The 23341-nt window shown below is 42.1% G+C and overlaps 1 protein-coding gene across 1 annotated transcript in view; it reads left to right on the top strand.

Moving 5' to 3' along the window:
* Window positions 1-2273: 2273 nt before the first annotated feature.
* Window positions 2274-23341, top strand: part of hikeshi (heat shock protein nuclear import factor hikeshi) — a 54173-nt gene continuing 33105 nt past the window's right edge. The window contains exons 1-3 of the mRNA XM_067260833.1: window positions 2274-2369; window positions 18037-18274; window positions 18375-18526. Coding sequence (XP_067116934.1) covers window positions 2340-2369; window positions 18037-18274; window positions 18375-18526 — 420 coding nt within the window. The 5' untranslated portion in view covers window positions 2274-2339. The remainder of the gene's footprint in view (window positions 2370-18036; window positions 18275-18374; window positions 18527-23341) is intronic.

A 23341-nucleotide genomic window follows, 5' to 3' on the forward strand; every position in this document is an offset into this window, starting at 1 on the left:
GCTCTTGTCCATATGAAACCCTGACTCGTCACAGTTATATATCTGTTGGGGTTTCTCCTTCCCTCTTCCAGTGTCTTTCCTAGGAGTTCATGGAACTTCCCCACATTTTTCTCCCTGGCACACAAGGCTCGACCTCGGTCGATGTTGTCCGGCGCCCTCATGGTGAGAATGCCACGGTGACGCTGGCGGAAGTTCCGCCACCATCTCCTGCAGAGGAGCTTGGTGGCGGTAGGGTCTCTCTTCCTCCCTTAACAGAATATAAATATATTAATTTGTTTTACAATAAGTATTTTGGGGGGTGCATATGTAATATTGAACATACCAAATGGCGGTGGCAAATGGCAGGAGTTGGGCCTTGGTGAGTGGGAACCCATGGCCTGCGCTGTAGAGGCAGTACTGGACAAGGGCTTGTTCAGTACTGGTCGGATAACAGGAGCCCTTGCCCAGACTTGTGGCCATGGGTTACCCGGCCCATTACCCTATCCGCCAGCGTCATCCGTGGCACATTGTTGATCTTGGCTGCCTGCCTCACTGATACTCCCTCCTCCTCCACTGCTCTCATAGCCTTTTGCATGTCTTCCTCCCTCCACAGCTTCCTTTTCCTAATCTGGCTCATCTAAATAAAATTTTGATGTCTGTTACTACCATAAATTAAGAAACTACTGTGTTATTTCTGTTATCTAAAGTTCCTAACAGTCATATGAATATCTATAATAAGCTTCAATAATTTAGTCTAAAACAAAATGCTTGCTTTCTAATTTGAAGAAAATTTATACTTATTATTACTAGCTCTATATTGACTATAGGCTACCTCTTTAATATATATTACACAAAACACAATTTAAATAATACGTTTTTAGCCTATACCACACTCTTAACCAACATTGTCATGTGCTTGACAGAAAATGGCATGTATCAGTTGTTATTCTATTGATATTCTCTTCTTTTAAAACCAAATCCAATAGTAATGCCTGTAATCAGAACACACCAGCTGTAACCTGGTTCGCCCTGTCGGGGCTTATTTTCCCGATAATGACCGGCGTTCTATACATTATCCCTTACATATCTCATGTGAGTAGGGGGGTAATGGCATATATGCTTAATAAGAATGTATGAAATACATAATTTAAACCAATAAAAAATATAGATATAATAATAATATGCACGGTATATACCGTCATACCGCCCAGCCCTAATACATTGTAACCTAGCCCTGTTAAAACTTTCAGTCGCAGACAGCTGCGAGAAAAACACCAATCCAAATGTTGTCATGGCATCCTATTCACTAGAGCAAGATAGTCTCCAAAATATGTAAGAAAATTGATAATCTGGATCTCTTCTTGAAGTGGGCAGTTGTCAGATACTCAGTAGATGATATGATATAAAATTAGCTTGAGGTTGACAACTGACAGTTTGATTAGCTACCCGCTAGGCTAACTAGACTATCTTTCGACTGTCGTTTTCTAGCTCTATCGCAAATTTGACACGGTCTTAAAACTAGCTGGCTAGCTACATATGTCTTTAACGGTGTATTTAAATATGAATATGTTCACGTAGGGGGCTGTAATTTGGTATAGAGACAATATAAGATATATCGATATCGGAGTTACTTACTTTTTTTGCTGCAGCAAACCGTCTTCTGAAAATTAACATTAAAAACGTTCTCATCTTGAGAGTGGACGATAATGGGGCCCCTTACACTAGCTAGACTAACTGAAGCTGAGTTGAATCACGATAGTGTTGCTAAGCTGTAACGTTACCCACCTAAGTCGATCCCGTTTGCTTCGACAACAGAAGTGGAAACAACTAACGTTATAATTTCAAATATATCTAGTCAATCTGTTGAAAACAGTGTTGTGTAGACACAATAGATTTATGTGCACGTTTTTATTTCAAGTCTCCACCTTCAATGTTTCAGTGAGTGTTGTTGGCCATGTTACGTCTTCCGCAGCTTCACTCGTAAACCAACCATTCAGCGCGCAGCTCATCTAAATATTCATGAGCATACCATAACAGGGAGAAAACAGCTTGTTTTATTCTAGGGCTATTTCACAGGGTGCATTAGGGCGCATAGAACAGCACCCGGGCCATTTTCAGCCCCACCAATGTTATACACCCTTTTCGGAGACCTTAAGGGACAGTGTGAAATACCCTATAAAATCAGTAAATGACCCCTTTAACCACTGGGCCTTCCATATGTAACACACTCCGGTACAGTAGGAGGCGGTATCTGCTTACACCTTGGTTGCGATCCGCCATAAATCAGAGAAGAAAGTTACTCAGCCGAATGTGCCGAAAACTGGATAACCTTTTATGAACTGCCTTGTTAAATAGTAAATATGTTCGGATGTGTGGTCGCTGGTAGACTGGTAAGCATCTTCCAACTGAGTTGATAGCCAACCCGTGTTCAGATTACTAGCCACAAAAGTATTCTTGTTTTAGAACGCCGGTTACCCATGTAGGCACAGATGGAGCTACCATTGAACCTTCTTGTTTACTGTTGTAATTTTGAATGTCTGGGTTGTTGTAGATTGATTGCTATTGAGAAACAAAAATGCCATACCAAAGAGGCTGTGTAATTATCGCCTGCTGATGGTTTCAATGCGTACATGAGTTGACGGCATGTTTACAGAGCTCTACTGGGGCACAGGTCTTCTTCCAAGCTTGCTGCGTACCGTACAAGAAGTGTGAAACACAATGCACTATGGGTACTTAACCGTGGTAAAGTTGGTTTGAAGTTTGATATTCAACAGGACGCCCAGTATTGTGTTAATTTAACCGGAGTAGCACCGCTACGACCGGCCGCTTAGCCAATGCTTTTGGCTGCCTAAACAACGCATGTTTAGGGAGCATCAACAAATTACACATTTCAACAGTCAATAGCTTTTCAACATCAGCATTAAAATAATGTTAAACTATTCAAGGTGTATGCATTCATGCTGCACAGCCTTTAGTTTGTTCATTTTCATCTCAGGTTATTAACAATTAATTCTTTATTCAAAATAAATCTTCAAACTTAAATAGCTTTTTGGTCATGTGACCTATATACATCCAAAAATGTCAGTGTGTTCACTGACTATGCATATGTTGCACAGCCTTTAGTTTCTACATTTTTATCTCACAATTGTAGATAAATGTTTGAAACCTTTTTGGTCATGTGACCTGTACATTTCAAAGCCCTGTTTAATTGCTAACAAAGTACATTTACACATGTCCATTTAGAGCAGGATCGGACTGGCCGTCGGGAGAGTCAGGAGATTTCCCGAACGGCCGGTCAAATGGCCGCGGCATAATGCAAAAAACGAATATATCTAATAATAATACACGGTCCCGGGCCGTTTTTCAGTCCCAGTCCAGACCTGATTTAGAGGCTGAGACTTTCTCTTATCTAATCACAATTTGTAGTTTGACAGAGACATATCCAAACTCTTAGACTCATAGGAAGTGGAGTCAGGTGTAAAACCCAAAGGCCAACTTTAAAGTCAAATAGGCCTGGACTTTTAATCTGTCATACAGGGCAAATGCCCAGTGGGCTGAGGCACCTTTTGGGCTGGTGTAAAATAAAAATGTAATAAACTGAATAATAAATAGCCCATCGACCGGCCCATGAACCAGGGTTCATCGACAGAGTTGCAGAGAAACATAAACTATTAAAAACAAAACTGCTGTTATTGTAAGGTGAGATTAAATTGATGGTTTTAAGACAAAATTATTAAAATTATGTGCCCCATGAGGGTGCATTTATTTTATGTTCAGAAAACTGGAGAGAACTGTCATTGGTTCCCCAGGGAGTGGTGAGGGCAGGGTGCCAGGATAATTCAAGGTCAGCATTGTGGTGAAGTTCTGGGTTTCTGGGGCCCAGTGGTGGTCTTGTATAGTCCTGAGACCTATCTGTGTAATGGCTTTTCAGAGGCATCTCTTTCACCCCCTGTTTCGACTGTCCCTTCTTATGACCTGCTGATAAGGGTTGAGTGACAGCAACATTCACTGCCACTGACAGACACCAGGTGTGTCTATGGTGGCTTTCCTACACACTGATCACTCTGTCTTCAACCACTGTCCCTGGTGCTTACCTGCTGCTGGCTTGTTATGGAGAGTGAAGCTTGTTGCAACACCAAGGAGTGGGGTTTGTGGTGACATCCTGATGTAATTAATATAAAGACATATATGTACAGTGTACTGTATTTATAGAAACATGACAGTTCAATGTGATGTGTCACTAAGATGTGTGTATCGGCAGCCTTTACATACTATTCCCAGACACTAGCAGGTGAGAGAATTTATAGACAACTGCTTAGATGGGTCGATGGAAGAGGAAGGCCAATGACTAAACAATCTGCTGATTTGTTGTTAGTTTTTGGTGTGTGACTGGCCAATATGTTGCACCTGACTATTATGGAGGATGCAAGAATGTTTTTAATGATTATTCCATGTAAGTGAAATGAGAGGTGTTGTATTTTTTATGTCTTGAGATGTATACCAAAAAGGTCTTGAATGGATTTCCTAATGATTTCAGCAGATTTGGTGGAGATGTAAGTGTACTGATTGGCCAATATATCTACCTTGCTTCAGAGGTGTCTAGAAAGCCTATTCGTTCCTTGCAAGCGGCTCTGTGTGTTGATGGTAGGGGTGGAACGGTACACTGAATTCACGGTTCGGTTCAATACCGCGGTTCAGACATCACAGTTCGGTACAAGGAGGGAAAAGCAAAACAAACCAGATTCCTCTACGAGTGAATACGGGCGCATTGAACATTACATATAAATTCTGATTGCGTCAGTAATGTTTTTGGCCCTATGTGTATCTAATGACTGGTTAAGCACTGTAGGGAGGAGAAGTTGGAATTTTTTTTTTTTTGTCTCGTTCCAGTGATTGGCACACCTGGGTGATGGAGTTGGATATTTTTTGTCATTTAGCACACGCCTGATGCGTTATATACGTTAGCATGTTAGATGTATTTCCACTCACATACCCCACAACTGCTGAACAACACACAGTGCTTGTCTTATCCACCACTCTCTCGCCTGTACTACTGTAACTGAATGGGAAACCAAAGTTTTCCCAAACTTGCAATCTTAAAAAGGCCGGCCGCCACCACTCGCCATACTCGTCCTTAGTGCTGCTAGCTAGCCTATCTCTGACTCACGGCGGCGCCAATCAGAGCTTCAGAGCTACAGATTAGATGTCCCTAAAGAACACAAGTATTTTAGCCTGACATTGTCATACTCATAATGGCCGGGTTTCCCAGATTCGTTAAGAAGCTCTTAACGCTAAGAGCTTTTTAGGAGCGTTCTAAGAGTGTTCTAGAGCGTTCTTAGAACGCTCTTAAGAAGCTCTTAGCGTTAAGAGCTTCTTAACGAATCTGGGAAACCCGGCCAATTCTAGTCAGAATATGAGTTTGATACCGCTCCGTTGGGCTGTGAGTATGGGGCGTGTTTCAACCGAACCTGGAAAAAAATGCCTCTTCACTCAATTGGATAGACATACAACCAATCAGAGCAACGTAGTATGTTGTTTGTTGAAAACGAATTCAACCCAAGCGCTCTTTGGTGATGTGGTTGATTACGTTACTGTTGATCATCTGTCCATCATCGTATAAAGCCCGCCCTGACAATTTGATTGGTCCGAACAGCTCTTGTTCGGACAAAGTTTTTCCCCAACCGAGCGACCCCAAACCCAACTTCCCGACCAAATTTTTTTGTGGGTGGGCTAAGTTTGGCTGGCACTTAGGCTACGAGTATCTAACAGTAGTTCCGCATTACATTAATTAATTTGCACGTGAGTTTTATTTATTTTTATACTGTGTATTCTCCGTGTAATTTCATGCACCGAACCGTGACGCCCGTACCGTACGGTTCGGTACGAATACATGTACCGTTCCACCCCTAGTTGATGGGAATAGCTACTTCCTTGCATACTGTGTTATGCTAGCTAGTTTAGTTTTGTCTGGCAACATACTGATGCTGCTCATCCACAAATTCCCTAATAAATGCGTAAAATAAGGTTTGCTACTCTTGCTAGGCTACTGTTCGCGCTGCCAGGTTCTCACACTGCCTTGCAGGGCCTGACACATGACAAAATCTACAGCCCCCCCTGAAAAAAATCATTGAGGAAACACTGGATTGACAGACAGGAAGCACATCCTATCATTAAATTCAGTCCGAATGCGATGACTGGTCTATAATTTTGTCATGTCAGATCTTGATAGGATTACTATCAAAAAGACCTTCAACCAGTACATATTTATTTTATTAAACGATTACACATTCTAGCTTTAAGGATCGCGTCAGGCTAAAGAACAGGCCACTTGCACTAAACGTTGAACTAAAGCCTTGCACCCATATGAGGTGAGATTAGTGTCATATTCAAGACGAAATATTTGACAAACGAAGTTTGTTAATTTAACTGCAGGATTTTTCCTGCAGTAAAACAACATGCAGCTGTACCTGCAGCTGTACCTGTCTTTCCCCCCGACCGATCCGGGGATCTCAGCTAGGATCGAGGCCTGCCTCACAGACATCTCCGCCTGGATGACCGAGCACCACCTCCAGCTGAACCTCGCCAAAACAAAACTCCTCATCATCCCGGCCAAACCCTCCATCTCCCACAATCTCTCAATCACCCTGGGATCTGCGACGGTGACCCCTTCATCCTCTGCTAGGAACCTCGGGGTGACCATGGATAACGAGCTCTCCCTCACAGCCCACATTGCTGCGGTCTCCCGCTCGTGTAGATTCACCCTCTACAACATCCAGAAGATCAGGAGATACCTGTCTGAGCATTCCACCCAGCTGCTAGTCCAAGCACTTGTCCTCTCAAAGTTGGACTACTGCAACTCGCTGCTCGCCGGTCTCCCAGCATGCGCAACCCGCCCTCCAGAGGATTCAGAACGCAGCGGCCCATCTGGTCTTCAATCTACCCAGACACTCCCATGTTACCCCGCTCCTCATCTCCCTCCACTGGCTTCCCATCACGGCCTGTATCAGATTCAAGACTCTGGTACTGACCTTCCGAGCGGTGAACGGGACTGCACCCGACTACATAGTCTCTCCTCCAGCCTTACACCCCCACCCGCCACCTGCCGTCTTCTTCTGACAACCGCCTGGTGGTCTCACTGCTGAAGAGCGCCCGGTCCCAACACAAGCTCTTCTCCTGTCTGGCCCCACAATGGTGGAATCAACTCCCCGCCTCCATCAGGGACACTGACTGTCTCTCCAGCTTCAAGAAAAGGCTCAAGACGCACTTGTTCCGGGAGTACAACGGCACGTAGGAATGATTGGCTGGACCTGATGTTAGTTTCCTCCAGGATCACAATGACTCTTATTGAGAGACTTGTTGGTTAGTTGTAACGGATTTAAATTCTTGTACTCGCTGTGAAATATTTTTACTGTTAATTGTTTTTCCACAGGTACAGTCTTGCACTTTGAGTTTCATGTTGTTTAATTGTGACTTGTTTAACTGCATGCTCTTATAGTTCTTCCCTTTGGCACTTATTTGGTTTTTCAAAATGTATGCTTCATGTTTTTGGTTGCTCGCAATGTTGGGGCTATCTCGTTGTTATGATCAGTGACCTATGCACTTTTTTAAAGCTCTCTCGTGGAAGTCGCTTTGGATAAAAGCGTCTGCTAAATGCATAAATGTAAATGTTAAAAGCCTAAAGGCTTTTCTCACACCGCCTAAGCCTTTTTAGTGCAAAAAATCTTAGGTTTTATGCAGTATCCGTGGAAGACAAAGAAGACAAACCTAGGTACGCTAACTTTCAGAGAATCACCTGCCTGAAATCTAGTCTGGAGAGACAGAGAAAGTGGACGCATCAATCAAAGGCATTCAGTAAGATGTTAACCGCAATTCTTTTTTTTAAATGTACAACCTTTAAAAACATGTAAATATTGTTGATTTTACTGTGCACAATTATTTTACTATAGTTAATCTGTAATTCCATTACTTTCCCCTGGCATAACTATCAAACCTATTTCAAAAAAATTACTCAAACGGTTTGTCCACCATATTCTTCCTCTGAGGATGCAGTGCAAGGCAAGCCAGTGTAAGTACATACCGTATTTCTTCGATTAAGCGCCACCCTCAAATAAATGCTGCACCAAAAATGAACATTGTGTAATAAATAGGAAGTCAGGTGGCTGAGCGGTTAGGGAATCGGGCTAGTAATCTAAAGGTTGCCAGTTCGATTCCCGGCCGTGCCAAATGACGTTGTGTCCTTGGGCAAGGCACTTCACCCTACTTGCTTCGGGGGACTGTCCCTGTACTTACTGTAAGTCGCTCTGGATAAGAGCGTCTGCTAAATGACTAAATGTAAATGTAAAACTAAACCTACAGTATAACAAGAAAATAAAGACCACATTAGGCTAATATGAACATACAATGACATGCGCAGCATGTAAATAACGTTTACCAAAGTAAAATACAGACAAAAAACCACATACATTGTTGGCTGCATGCTGTACCAAGGGAATAGAGGTTTCCTTAGATCGCAAACATCCAACATAACAACCTTAAACTTTTATCGGAGCATTAAAGGTCCCATGACATGCTGTTTTTGGATGCTTAGTGGTCCCCTAATACTGTATCTTAAGTCTCTTTCCCGAAATTCAGCCTTGGTGCAGAATTACAGACACTACGAGCAGTCCCACAATGAGCTTTCGTCAGGATGTTCTGTGTCTGTAGCTTTAAATGCTAATGAGGAGGAGAGAGGTGGCACCATGCGCTAATGTTTACATTGGATGTATCGCAATGGCTCGTAGCCCCGTTGCTGTAAGATGTCTCGAATTTGCCCATTCTCATCTTATCACCCTGGTTTGCAGAGGTGCCCACTCATAGTCATTTCAATGAGGGGAAAGGCGGATATCGCGCGCGCCATACACCAACAGCAGAATGGTTATCCAAATAACAAAGAAGTGTACAACACTCGCTTTACAGCGTGTGTATTCACACACATACTTGATGCTATCTACCTTTACATTAGCGACAGTAACTGAGGTGTTAGCTGCGGAGATAATGTTACAGCCACATTCTAAGGGTAGCAAGCTAGGTAACCATATACAGTAAAGCAACATACAAAACTTTGGGAAGTTGTGTCGGCGCATTTCCAGAGAAAATAAAATTAAGACACTGGTTCTTCAGAGGCTCGGATGAAGGAACTGTAAAAATACAAACACTGAGCAACTGTAAAAATACAAACACTGAGCAACTGTTATGCTTCGTTCGTTTGCAAGCCATGATGTCTCTCTAGGAAAAAAACGATATGGCACTCCCACGGTCGTAGCTCGGTTTCTTAAGGGCGGGCCAGATTCTCTGGGACCTATCGAATTTTCTAGCCACTGAGGGACCAAAGGCAGGCTAGGGGAACTCATATTAATGTTAAATAACCTCCTAAAGTAAAGTTTTCATGTCATGGGACCTTTTAAATTGTCCATGCTTCACTTGCTGTTAGCTTGTTTACTCTCACTCACAAGCGTTACAAAAGGCCTTCAAAATAAAGACACTGTACTCTTACCAAATAGTCAATAATACTGAATGCAATTTAATAATTATAAATTATGACATTGGTTGAAAACAAATTATACATTATCATAATGCAATTACGACAATTTCATGTACAATATTGCAAGATAGCTAACTTCAGCAGTTTTTAACACCAACACCAGTGTAGTGTGAAGACAACAACACTCAGTGTTGAAAATAACCCATACTAATACTTCTGGGTGTAAATAGGATTAACTCTATTGGGTGTAAAATTCTAGCCTGGCTCTGCCCTCCTACGTACTTCATCTCAATTTTGATTTTGCTTCTGTACTAGGTCTGGGCATGAGGTACGTAAGTCAGATGTCTCCGATTAATTTTCTACCTGTCCAATCAGCGAACAGAGGGAGTGGCTGAGAACGATGACGTTGATGTTGTGCGCTAGTTTGTGTTGTAGTTCCGTAAAGGCGGCGGAAAAAGATGCGAGCGAAGCCATTCGGTCCGTTGTGGCAACGCTGCCAAATATCCAGAAGTTAAAGCCGGAGCAAGAACAATCTTTGATCCCACGGGGTTCGTTTGATTTTCCAGCTAGCTCCGTTAGTCGTGAAGGAGTTGGCTAAAGGCCGATTTATACTACTCCGACTCCGTTACGGACAGACAGACGGACAGAGTTGGACGGATTAGTTGAATTTATAGTACTCAGAAGGCTGTGGGTGCTGAAAACAATTCACCGCCAGAAGAGTAGGTGGCGCTGCGTTGCGATGCTAGCTAGGTTATTGAAAAGTCGGAGCAAATTTACAAATTAGCCGTTTCATTAATAAAATAATCACATTTTCAGCAACTACACTGCCGATTTCTCGTCACATTTTAATTCAGATGCTGATTTACTTGTACTGTTTAGATTAAATATGAATTGTAAAAACTTGCAGCAATGGCGGTCAAGGGATTCTGTTCGTCTTGTTGGTCACGGCAACCCCGCCCCCGCACCTGATGCAAGCGGTTCTTAATACAGACCAATCACAGCCAAGGGGTATCAGTAAAATTACGGACTAGCGGACGGATATTCAGGAAAATCAGGAGGTGCACGTAGAGCTCTCCGAGGGGCTCGGAGAGGGCGTTCCACATCGGAGAGGGCGTTCCCTGTGTCCGTCTCCGTGAAAACGGAGTAGTATAATTCGGCCTTAAGGCGAACGCTAGCGATTGGTTATGGCAGATCCAATCATTTTTTACTTCAACAGAGTACCCGCCTTCAAGGAAGTTAACGCTTGTCAATGGAGCGAGCCTAGACTCTGTACAAATGAAATGTACGAGAGTCTGGTTAGGACCAGGCTATTAAAATTCCCCATACCCCACTAACTTAAATAAAAGACGAATGGCAGAAATTGGAGAGAAAATGACCTTTTGTATTTTATACATATTTGCAATTTCTGACTTTACAATTCTACGCATATCACACAAAACTGCAGTAGGGCACAATATCTGTCACACCACCCTCCTCAGCAAGCTATCTTCGATCGGCATCACCCACACTCCGTTAAACTGGTTCACATCTTACCTTTCTGACCGCACTAAGTTCCTCCAACTCAAGTCTTTTAAATCCACTCCCTCCTCTGTCACTTCAGGTCAGCCCCAGGGCTCTGCCCCTACTCTTGATCATTTACCTCCTTCCCCTTGGCAATATCTTTCGCAAATTCAACGTTCACTTTCACTGTTATGCTGATGACACCCAGCTCTACCTTTCTATCAAACCCTCGTCCACTCTCCCACCCACCTCCCTTACTGATTGCATCACTGAAATAAGAATCTGGCTCACCCAAAACTTCCTCAAATTAAAATAAAACCGAGGTTTTCCTCATTGGCACCAAATCCACTTTATCCAAAACCGACAGTTTTTCTCTCATTATTGACAACTCCTCCGTTTCACTATCCCCCAAGGTTAAGAGTCTGGGTGTCACACTATCCTTTCAACCCCACATCAATATCATTACCCAGTCCACCTACTTTCACCTCCGAAACATTAATCGCCTCCGCCCCTCCCTTAATCCCCACACTGCCGCCATTCTTGTTCACAGTTTTGTCACTTCCCGTCTGGATTACTGTAACTCTCTCCTTTTTGGTCTCCCTCACAAATCCCTCCATAAACTTAAACTGGTCCAGAATTCAGCTGCCCACATAACTCGCACCCACTCTATCCACCACATCACTCCTGTCTTGCAACAGCTCCACTGGCTCCCGGTTCAGTTCCATATACAATTCAAAATCCTCCTGTTCACATTCAAGGCCATCCACAACCTCGCCCCCCCCCCCCCCGTACTTGTCTAATCTCCTCCAGGGTCCCACTACCTCCCTCAGATCCTCTTCTTCCATACACCTCACCCGCCTCACTACCATGGGGAGTAGAGCATTCAGCCGCTCTGCTCCCAGTCTCTGGAATGCACTACAACCCCAACTCCAACTCCCCCAAATATTGACTCATTCCCCCATTTCAAATTGGAACTCAAAACCCATCTGTTTAAAACTGCATATTCCATTTAAATGTCAATTACTCTGCCTATTTCTGCTGTTTTTAATGTTGTATTCTTTATTTTTGCTGTTTTTAAATGTAATTTGTACGGTGTCCTTGAGTGTCGAGAAAGGCGCCTTTAAATAAAATGTATTATTATTTATTATTAATATATGTTCTCTCATCGTTGTCAGGTGAAAACTGCCTATCATAAGGTCTATAATAATCATTCACACAAATGACAGTGAACACATCATGCACCTCCTCAATGCTGAATGCATTCAGGTGATCATCGAAATACATTGTCATAACTTTGGTGGTCAAAATAAATGCTTCATCATCCTTGATAATGATATTGATAATCCTATTAAAAATAGGCATTTCATCTTCAACACTAGCGCAGACAAACATTACAATCTGGTACTCTGTTCCATAATATTTCACCCAGGAAGTAGTAGAGACACTAGACACATTCAAAGTTTGACAAGACCTCAAGACCTTGCTGCCCTCTAGATTGCTAGTTAGTTTAACAGGACCAAACTGATTTTTTTTTTTTATTCTCCCAATGAAAAGCCAACTGATTCTGATGTTTCTTGACCAGTGTTTTGGTTATGTTTTTGACATTTTTTACAGACTTCTTGAAGAAGTTGTGTTTCCCTTCGAACCTCATACACCATGGACCTATTTTCCTAATACGTCTGGGATAGTGAATCATCAGATGATGCTTTGGGATCAGTCTTATCTGTAAACATCAACTTAAGCACCTCGTTGTGCATCAGTTAAAGGGAAAATGCAGTACCTTCGACTGTCTTCGAGTCGCAACGGTGCCAACTCCAGCTGCCGTTGCAGGACAATCCTACTCCTCCACCCAAGGTATGCATGGTGAGCGCACCCCAACTTTGTAGCAAGTCTCCATCATTGACAATAATAAGCCAATTCAGGGCTCTACAGTGCAACTATTTCACTCGCATATGCCCCTAAAATTAAGTACGTGCGCGAAACGGAAAAATTATTTACGAGCACAGTGTGTGAGTAAAGACTAGCCTCCCCCCACCCCGCTGCTGATCATTCTCGTTTTTCCACCAAATAATATAAAAGTATCGATAAAGACTCGGATCGTTAAGGAATTTCGAAAATTGTATCGATATCAATAAAAATGTATGATCCCCATCCATAGGAACTGTCTCTATTTCCTAGACACAGACTTCACTTTGTGACTGTCAAACACATTTGGGAAAAATTGCAATGCCATCTGCAAGCCAGGCTGGATCACCCAACATCAGTACCCAACACCCCTTGTGTGCATGCACCCACACATTCATGTACACAGGTGTATCTGTGTTTATTTCCATATACACCCAATAATTTTATAACAATTTCCTTTTCTGTGTTTAGAGAATTAACACATCAATGTTCTATGGTAAAGGGAGAGTGAGAAGTCAGACAGTGGAGACTGTGATGGCTTTACCACCTGACATCAGTGAAGATGAGATAGACAGTAGTGATGAGTCTTTTGTATCATTAGGTCCTTATACCTATTAAGCTTCACTGTGTGTGGAATAACATGGATGTGTTTTTTACATACATTTACATTTATGCATTTAGCAGCCGCTTTTATCCAAAGCGACTTCCAAGAGAGAGCTTTACAAAAGAGCATAGGTCACTGATCATAACAACGAGATAGCAACAGTAAAAATATTTCACAGCGAGTACAAGAATTTGAAACCGTTACAACTAACCAACAAGAGCAACAAGTCTCTCAATATGAGTCATTGTGGTCCTGGAGGAAACTAACATCAGGTCCAGCCAAGCATTCCTAAGTGCCGTTGTACTCCCGGAACAAGTGCGTCTTGAGCCTTTTCTTGAAGGTGGGGAGACAGTCAGTGTCCCTGACGGAGGTGGGGAGTTGATTTCACCATTGGGGGGCCAGACAGGAGAAGAGCTTGTGTTGGGACCGGGTGCTCTTGAGCGGTGGGACCACCAGACGGTTGTCAGAAGAAGACCGTAGGTGGCGGGGGGGGGGGGGGGTGTAAGGCTGGAGGAGAGACTTGATGTAGTCGGGTGCTGTCCCGTTTACCGCTCGGAAGGTCAGTACCAGAGTCTTGAATCTGATACGGGCCGTGATGGGAAGCCAGTGTAGGGAGATGAGGAGTGGGGTAACATGAGAGCATCTGGGTAGATTGAAGACCAGACGGGCCGCCGCGTTCTGAATCCTCTGGAGAGGGCGGGTTGCGCATGCTGGGAGACCGGCGAGCAGCGAGTGGCAGTAGTCCAACTTTGAGAGGACAAGTGCTTGGACTAGCAGCTGGGTGGAATGCTCAGATAGGTATCTCCTGATCTTCCGGATGTTGTAGAGGGTGAATCTACACGGCCGGGAGACCGCAGCAATGTGGGCCGTGAGGGAGAGCTCGTCATCCATGAGGTTCCTGGCAGAGGATGAAGGGGTCACCGTCGCCGATCCCAGGGTGATTGAGAGATTGTGGGAGATGGAGGGTTTGATCGGGACACCATCTTGCATCCAGGGAATTTGCACCTCCCTGAACACAGATACACCTGTGTACATGAATGTGTGGGTGCATGCACGCAAGCACATCCACTGAAAACTAACAAAGCTACAGCCCTAAACAGCTAACATGGATGTGTTTCTAACATGATCATGACACTACCAATAGAACATTGATGTGTTCATTCTCTAAACAGAGAAAAAGGTTTCACTCCTGAGAAAAACTGCTTTTTTGACTTACACACACAGTGAAGCTGAATTGGTATAAGGACCTAATGATACAAAAATAATTACTGTTTGGCATTTAATAAAACAGATCATCTCTTTTAAAGCCACTGTGTGAATTCCTAATGTAAAAATTGAAATGAAAAAATATTTTGTAAAGGTTTTTTCCTTTGTTGCGCATTGTTGCTTGTAGGTAACAAACCTCCACTAAAAGGATAATTGACAGCCACTGTCTTGTTTTTTTCAGTACAGATGTTTCCATTAATTTAGTTTTTTTTTTTTTTAAGTACTTTCATAAAATGTGATAAACACATTGAAAAAAATATTAATCTATGTATTTTTTCTATTTACTACCGTTATTGCATGTTGTTGCCCCAAAGTAACATACATGTGGACCATGATAAGTTCAAAAGTCTGGCCAAAAAATGTTTTCATCCATTATTTTATAAGGCATGCAGTTGGGGGTGCACGCACACTTAGCTTGACTACTTAAATCTGACTTGAATTAGTAGGAGTGCGTGAGCTGAAATTGGCCTTTATGGAACCGCTTGAGCCCCGCTTGACTAATTAAACTAATTAAAGTCAGTTTTGGGACTTTCAGTCCAGCTTTTTTTTGAGTGGCCTTTATGGAACAGGCCTCTGCTCTGAAGCCAGAGACATTTGACAAATGTGTTTTCCTGGCTAATAACCTGGAGTATCTGCTGCTATAAGCAATGAGACTGGCTGAGTAAAGCAACACAAACGGGATTGTTGACAGTTTTAGTTTTTGCACTAAGAGTTGCACTGTTGTACTTTCATTTTTTGTGGACACAAAACAAGCCTCATACTGTTTTTTTGTGTATTTTGAGTTTCATTGTGTTTAAATCGGTAGGTGGAAAGAAGCCTGCTGTAATTGAAAGCCTCCTGTACTCACTTTGTGCAGCTTGATTTGTGCAACTTGAAAATTGTTAATTTTTCCCATTATTACAGGATTATTATTGTATTTATTTAAATAACTGACATGCAGTTGCCATACTTCTACGTGCTTTACCCCTTCAGATGCATTTATATATACATTTTAAGATGAACTAATATCCTGTGATATATATCATTACCATCAGTGCTTCAGATCAGACCATGATGTACATTTTAGGTCAGACCGACCAGCCCTAATAGGAGTCCACATCAACGAGGATCTCTCCTGGACATCAAATACACAATCCCTTGTTAAGAAGCCCCCAAAATGCCTGTATTTCCTGTTTGTCTAACAGCTACTGCTGTACAAAGCATCCAGACCAGCTGCATCTCACCAGAAAGTCCTGTTGTCAAGGTGTCCCAGCATATCACCGGTACCCAGCTCCCAGCCATAAAATACATTTATCATAAACATTGCAGGGTTTTTCCTCGCTCAAAATGTGCATGTGCACACATGCTCAAGCAAACACTTTTTAGCAATTATTAATACATCTACATTTAACAGACGCTCTTATCCAGAACGACTTACATTAAGTACAGGGACATTCCCCCCGAGGCAAGTAGGGTGAAGTGCCTTGCCCAAGGACACAACGTCAGTTGGCATGACCGGGAATCGAACTGGCAACCTTCGGATTACTAGCCCGATTCCCTCACCGCTCAGCCACCTGACCCCCTAATAATAATTAAGATTAAAGAAAATGACGATAATCACGTTAAAGCATTTTTTTTAATAAAATATAAATAAACTTTCGTTTACACGTTTCATAACCTGCTAAATGTGTCTCTGTTACAGGGTAGTTAAACATGGCATTAAAGCCATTGTTTTCCCCTACACAGTTCACAACCAGAGGCAGAACATTTCAGCCTCTTATTTCATGTTTTATAAAACCTCTTCATGAACTCCTTGTAGTCCAAGGCCTCCTGGTCTGATCCATCGATTGCCACCTTGCAACAATGTCTATAACAAGTGTCTGTTGCGCACAAGTGTTTAAACTTTTTTTTTCTTTTTTACATTTATACCTTAAACTGTATTATTATGATACATACTGTACATCAATTGTGATAGTATTCTCAATCAATTATTACAATCCTGAAAATAAAAGACGCTCTTTTCTTCCTCGGGCAGTTTTGGCAGCGCTTTTCCTGGTGCACTGATTATTACGATACAGCGCCACCACATCGGCGTAATGCCGCAATTGCAGTTATAAACAACAGAAATCCACCAATAGCAACGCTTATTAGAAAATTGTGTTTTCCATGAAGACACCATTTACATTTAGTCATTTAGCAGACGCTCTTATCCAGAGCGACTTACAGTAAGTACAGGGACATTCCCCCGAGGCAAGTAGGGTGAAGTGCCTTGCCTTGACACAACGTCAGTTGGCATGACCGGGAATCGAACTGGCATTACGGATTACTAGCCCGATTCCCTAACCACTCAGCCATCTGACTCCCACCAATCAGAGTTCTGAGCACAGACTTTGATGGAGGCGGCCGCCACTTAATTCTCTATGCAGGAAAAACCCTGCATTGCCTGCGCAGAGGTCTCAGCATTAGTAAAGATCCCACACACCCCAACCAGCCTGTTGTCGCCTCTGGAAAGCGCTTATGGAGCTTCCGACGCAAACATTCATTTTTCTCAGGCTGTTAACCAACTAAACATGACCATCCACTGAACTCTATCTCTCAACACCCCCCCCCCCCCCCATCCCTTTATTTCGCACTATTGGAATATGTTTACAATATTTTTACCAGTGTATAAAAGGATATATAGGATTTACATTATTTTGGCATGTCACTGTCCCCCCCACCATGCACTGTTTTTGGTGAAGCTGCAGCTCTCCTTACATTTACATTTAGTCATTTAGCAGACGCTCTTATCCAGAGCGACTTACAGTAAGTACAGGGACATACCCCCGAGGCAAGTAGGGTGAAGTGCCTTGCCCAAGGACACAACGTCAGTTGGCATGACCGGGAATCGAACTGGCGACCTTCGGATTACTAGCCCGACTCCCTCACCGCTCAGCCACCTGACTCCTCTCCTTGATACCTGCACATGACAAATTGAATAAGCTTAGTGTCTGAAATGTGATTTTACAGACCTAAATGATTCCATATCAAACACATAATGCAATTGATCATCAATTCTTGAACAGAAGGTAAAGAAGATAAATACATTTATCCATTGAAAATAATACATAAAAAAATCTGTAATATTATTATAACCTTTACATTAGCATCTGGGATATAGGGTTAAATACTAAGCTACCAACACCATACAATCTTTGTTATACATTCTGTTTTTACCACAGCAATTGGCATATAAAAAGGTTGAGTATGTGCCTCTTGACTACATTTTTTTTGTTATGTTTAGGTCCAAACAGACGCATTACAAGTTGCCAATGACAAGTTTGTCTTCAACCTGCCGGATTATGAGAATGTAAACCATGTGGTGGTCTTCATGCTTGGAACAGTGCCTTTTCCAGTAGGCATGGGTGGTGCTGTCTACTTTTCCTTCCCTGATCAAGTTGGTGGTCAAGTTTGGCAACTTCTAGGTTTTATTACTAATGATAAACCTAGTGCCATCTTTAAAATAGCTAGCTTAAAAGCAGGCAAGTATTAATTAGCATGCTATTAATATTTAAAATCAATCATACATTTTTCTGATGAATTGGCATGTAGCTGAAATGTGGTTCTACTTTTGTTTGTCAGGTGAGGGTGGTGAACATCCTTTTGGAATGATGGCAGCACCTCAAGCAGCCTCAGTGGCACAAGTAGGTGTGTCTATTGAGCCTCTGGATCAGCTTAGTCAGCAGACGCCAGTTTCAAGTGCTACTGTTTCATCTGTCGACTCATTTACACAGGTTAGGAAATATTCCCATGGATGCAGCAACTGCTCTACAGTGTGTGGAAAATTCATGAATATAAGCTTTGCATTAATCCTATTAATGCATGCCATAGGCCTACAAAGCCTATCGTTTTTAGTGTGCACATTTCCATCAGAGCTTGACCTGATTAAGTTTTTTTTGTTGAGACTCAAAGTGGAATATTTTTGACATCACCAATAAATCTGTCAATATATTAGTCTGCAGCAGCATTTATTGGTGATGACAAAAATATTCCACTTTGTGTATCAACAAAAAACTTAAATCAGTCAAGCTCTGATGGAAATGTGCGCACTAAAAACGATAGCCTTTGTAGGAATAATCAGGAGTTTTCCTTTATATTCAATTTATTATGCATTGCAAATTAACAGCTGTATAAGAGATGAGCACAATCCTTATTTTTGAACATAAAGCTAAAAAACGTAAACCTTTTTTATGTACAACCACCATAGTTCATTTTACAATGCCCCATCTATTTTAATATTTGAATTTAATATTTGCAAAAGGAGACAAGGGAAGAAAATGGTATACATACACTGCATAACCTTAACCCTCCTTAATGGTTTTAAGATTACAAGTATACCCTAACCCCCTAGTTGTCTATAAACACCAACAGAATGCCAGATATCTTTAGCCTGGTCCCAACCAGACCCTCGTACATTTCATTTGTATAGAGGGTCTGGGATCGCTCCATTGACAAGCGTTAACTTCCTTGAAGGCGGGTACTCTGTTGAAGTTTAAAACTATTGGATCTGCCCAGAGCCACTCTGATCTGCCATAACCAATCGCTAGCGTTCGCCTTAGCCAACGCCTTCACCACTACTATAGCGGAGCTAGCTGCCTAGCTGAAAAATCTAACTTTTTCCAAACCCCGTGGGGAGGCGGGCAACAACACCATGGCCACCAACAAAACTCAGCAAGGATTGTTCTTGCTCCGGCTTTAACTTATGGATATTCGGCAGCATTGCCACAACCGACCGAATAGCTTTTCTCACATCTTTCATCGTTCTCAGGCACTCCCTCTGTTCGCTGATTGGACCTACATATTTTTTTTTTTTCAAAAACACCGAGTAATCAGTCCCCCCAGGATTTCGCGGGCCTTTTTTGTGATAGTTGCGGGCTAAAATTCCTGATTTCGCAGGAGCTTTTCCAAAAAGTTGCATGAAAGTTGCGTGTTTTTTAGGTGTTTGTTGCGATGAAATTGCGGGAGCAAGTAAAAGTTGCCATAAAAAGTTGTGAATTTCCCTCTTTGTAATTTTAATTGAGTTATTTGGTTGAAAACTAAGTAATTAATAAACGTTCATCAAAGAATAAAACCATTGAGAAATGGTCCCCTAAATAACCTTACCAACATGCCAATTTTCATCATATCCCATTTTTTATCCTTATCCAACCAGGTTTTACATTCGCATGCATTGAAGGGAGGAATCTCCTTTTTTTTTACAAAAAGGATTGAAATCTCTATCTGTCTGCAATACCGCTCTCGGCCTCTACGCAACTCGGCGCTCTCACGCTTGCCAGGCATAGACAGTAGAAGAAAGCACACGCAGCAATTGACTGGTTGGGCAACCCTGGATACACGACTGTCAACGGTGTGTTTTTTGCCTGGAAGTCTCTAGAAATCTGGCACCTTATTGAACGAAATTAAAAAGAGTGAAAGAGTTCACAGACACCAGAATGAACGTGTTCACAGTATCGTTCATCAGGCAGTAATACAGCACGTTCACCAAAATTATCAAGGAGTTCATGAACTTTCGTTCAATGAACGCGTTCAGGCGCAACACTGTATGTAACCCCTACTGGAGAGAGTTGTGGGAGACGACGATGATTGTTCAAAGTTGCGGGAAAATTGCAGTGATTGGTTAAAATTGCAAGGTTGCGCTGAATTCGCGGGGAATCGTTGAATTCGCGTGAATTGGTGCGATCGCAACATTGCAAATTCCTGGAGGGTCTGAGTAATACACTGAAACATAGTACAAAAGCAAAATGAAAATTGAGTGGAAGTACTTAGGAGGGCAGAGCCAGGCTAAGATATCTTACCTGTCTACACAGAAATTAAAACATTATTTACAAATCGAAAAATGTTGAATATGCTTCATTATGGGTATGATTCTATTACCTTTAAATATTTAGTTATCTCCCAACAACGCAATATTTTTTTATACAGTATTAGGAAAGCTATTACCTCTCTATTTTATATTTTACAGAACAAGTGCTGCCAAAAAACATCTCACACACAAATTACAACAAAGTGAGAGTGAGCAGATCTTTTTGTTGGCGGAGGCAGCTTAAGCACATTAGGCACAGCCTGACTGTAATAGCTAAATGTATGTCTTAATGTTTTCATTCCACGAAGAGATAAGTATAGAGCAGAGCCATAGAAAAAAAAGAGAGTTGCGACACTTCTATAGACTCCCATTGTTATCGAGGAATGCAGAAGTTGAACCCCATTCATTTTCAGTGTCTCCTAAGCAAGTTAGCTGGTACATTGATGAAAATCCTGCATTATTTTATATTTCTACCACCACGTATCAATTGTTAGTTGTAGTATTTCATATAGCCAGCTTTAGATCTTGAGGGAGTCAGATGGCTGAGCGGTGAGGGAGTCGGACTAGCAATCTGAAGGTTGCCAGTTCGATTCCCAGCCGTGCCAGTTCGATTCCCAGCCGTGTAAAATGATGTTGTGTCCTTGGGCAAGGCACTTCACCCTACTTGCTTCAGGGGGAATGTCCCTGTACTTACTGTAAGTCGCTCTGGATAAGAGCGTCTGATAAATGTAAATGTAATGTAGATCAAATTTATCGTAAGATTATAGCTTGTTAGATTCTAAATGCAGTTAGAGCTAGACTGTAGGTCTAGTATCTAACGTAAGCAACACTTTTACTGTAGCTAGCTAGAGAGCATAACCAGAAGTCCGTTGGTTTATAGTCTGTCAAATTATTTCTGGTTATTGGTGTTCGTTGGCATACAAAGTTAGTCTTCTCTTATTAGCCTATAGTACATCTGATTAGAGCTAGCAAAAATGAATTGCAGATTAAGGGGTCCCCTATCGTCCAGCTAGCTCTCAATGCTCTGCAGGAATTTCAGGTCCACTCACTAGCTAGCTCAACTAGATAACATGGCTAGTTTGCATAGCAATCACCGGATCACTACGAACAAAGGAGTGGAAGAACACTGGACATATTGTACAATAAAATGTTTTATTGAAGGCAGTTGGTTGCCTTGTATATTCTGTTCTATTTACCAAACTCCTTGTCTTAACCCTCGTGCTGCCTTCGGGTCACATGACCCAAAGGTTCATAACGAACCATCGTTGTGACCTTCGCAATGTGGGGGGTCTGAGACAGCCCAACGGTTAAAAGAAAATGCTTCACTTTGTTTTTGTATGCGGTAAAGTTGTCGCAATACGACGGTGGGTCACAATGACTGATGGGTCAGAATGACCCGAAGATAACACAAGGGTTAAATTGAGCAGTTGCTGGTGATAATGGTTACCGTATTTTACGGAAAATAAGCCGCAGCTTGTACTCCGATTTTACAGTTGTCTTGTGCTTGTGCGGCTTATATTTCGAAGCGGCTTATAGTCCGGTTTTAGAACAAAAAAGTGGCTTCTCTCAAGATCTCTACTGACCGTGCAGTTAATTTTATGCTCAACACTTGAACGGGGGCTTATTACTTGAAAGAGGAATTATTTACTGTTTTCTCAGTTACACTATCAGGGCTTGGAAATACAGTGACTTGCTAAAGTAGGCAAATGGCTAGTAGAACATAACATTTCATAATAATTTCAGTTAATCAAACAGCTGCAAACCCAGTGAAATGTTATAGGCTAGCTAGCAAAATAACGCTAGCATCGCTAACAACATTACTAATTCAACTTTGGTAGTCTAACCGAGCTCTTTGTAAGTTTGTTTTAGATATAATTGTATATGATAGTGTGGACAATAAGACACGGACGCGGTCTCTTTTCATAACTTGTATTTTACCACTGCACACGCGGGGGGGGGGGGGGGGGGGGCTTATACACGATGCGGCTTATTTACCGTAAAATATGGTAGATTCAGCTTGCATCAAGTACTACAAATATAAGTGTTGTTAATGTGGTAAATTGTAAGTGGGCTGATGAATAAAAAAACGTTTAACAAGTCCCATTTACTTAAACAGTCGAAGGTTAAACGTTAAGTGGAACAATATAGTCCTCATTAGGCTACTGTTTGGTATGTACAGTATAGTACAGTTGGTACAGTATCGGTAGCTAGCATAGCCAATTCTAACTCTGCTTCACAATATTGCGTTATGTATAAGTTAATGTAGGGTGACCAGACGTCCTCTTTTACCCGGACATGTCCTCTTTTCGAGACCTAAAAAATGCGTCCGGCAGGGATTCCACATTTGTCCGGGATTTTGCCTCGTCGGATATTTGTGTTTCTCTGGGTCTTTCACAAACTATTATGCCCTTACAAGTTTTGGAAAGGGTATCTCCCTTACATTCCACCTTCTTGCGCGACCTCTGACTGTAGAGAGAACTGTAATTTTGATCAGATAGTGCGGCATGCAATACACGACCAGCACCCACCCCTACAGCGAGCTACCGGAACCACGTGACAAAAAAGCTCTAGCTTTTTTCCTGTGTTTCACTGGCAGTGAGTGTTCACAATGTTGTATTTCACGCCATTCTACACCAAAAACGTCAGGGAGGACTGCCTTTTGTAGATACGAGTCTGCTGAAGATAGCCAGAATATCGGATTTCTTTAACCAAGCCTGTTTCATTTGTCATTTGCCTGAGAAAGCGA

Source organism: Osmerus mordax, chromosome 22, assembly GCF_038355195.1.
Source record: "Osmerus mordax isolate fOsmMor3 chromosome 22, fOsmMor3.pri, whole genome shotgun sequence".
Classification (NCBI taxonomy): Eukaryota; Metazoa; Chordata; class Actinopteri; order Osmeriformes; family Osmeridae; genus Osmerus; species Osmerus mordax.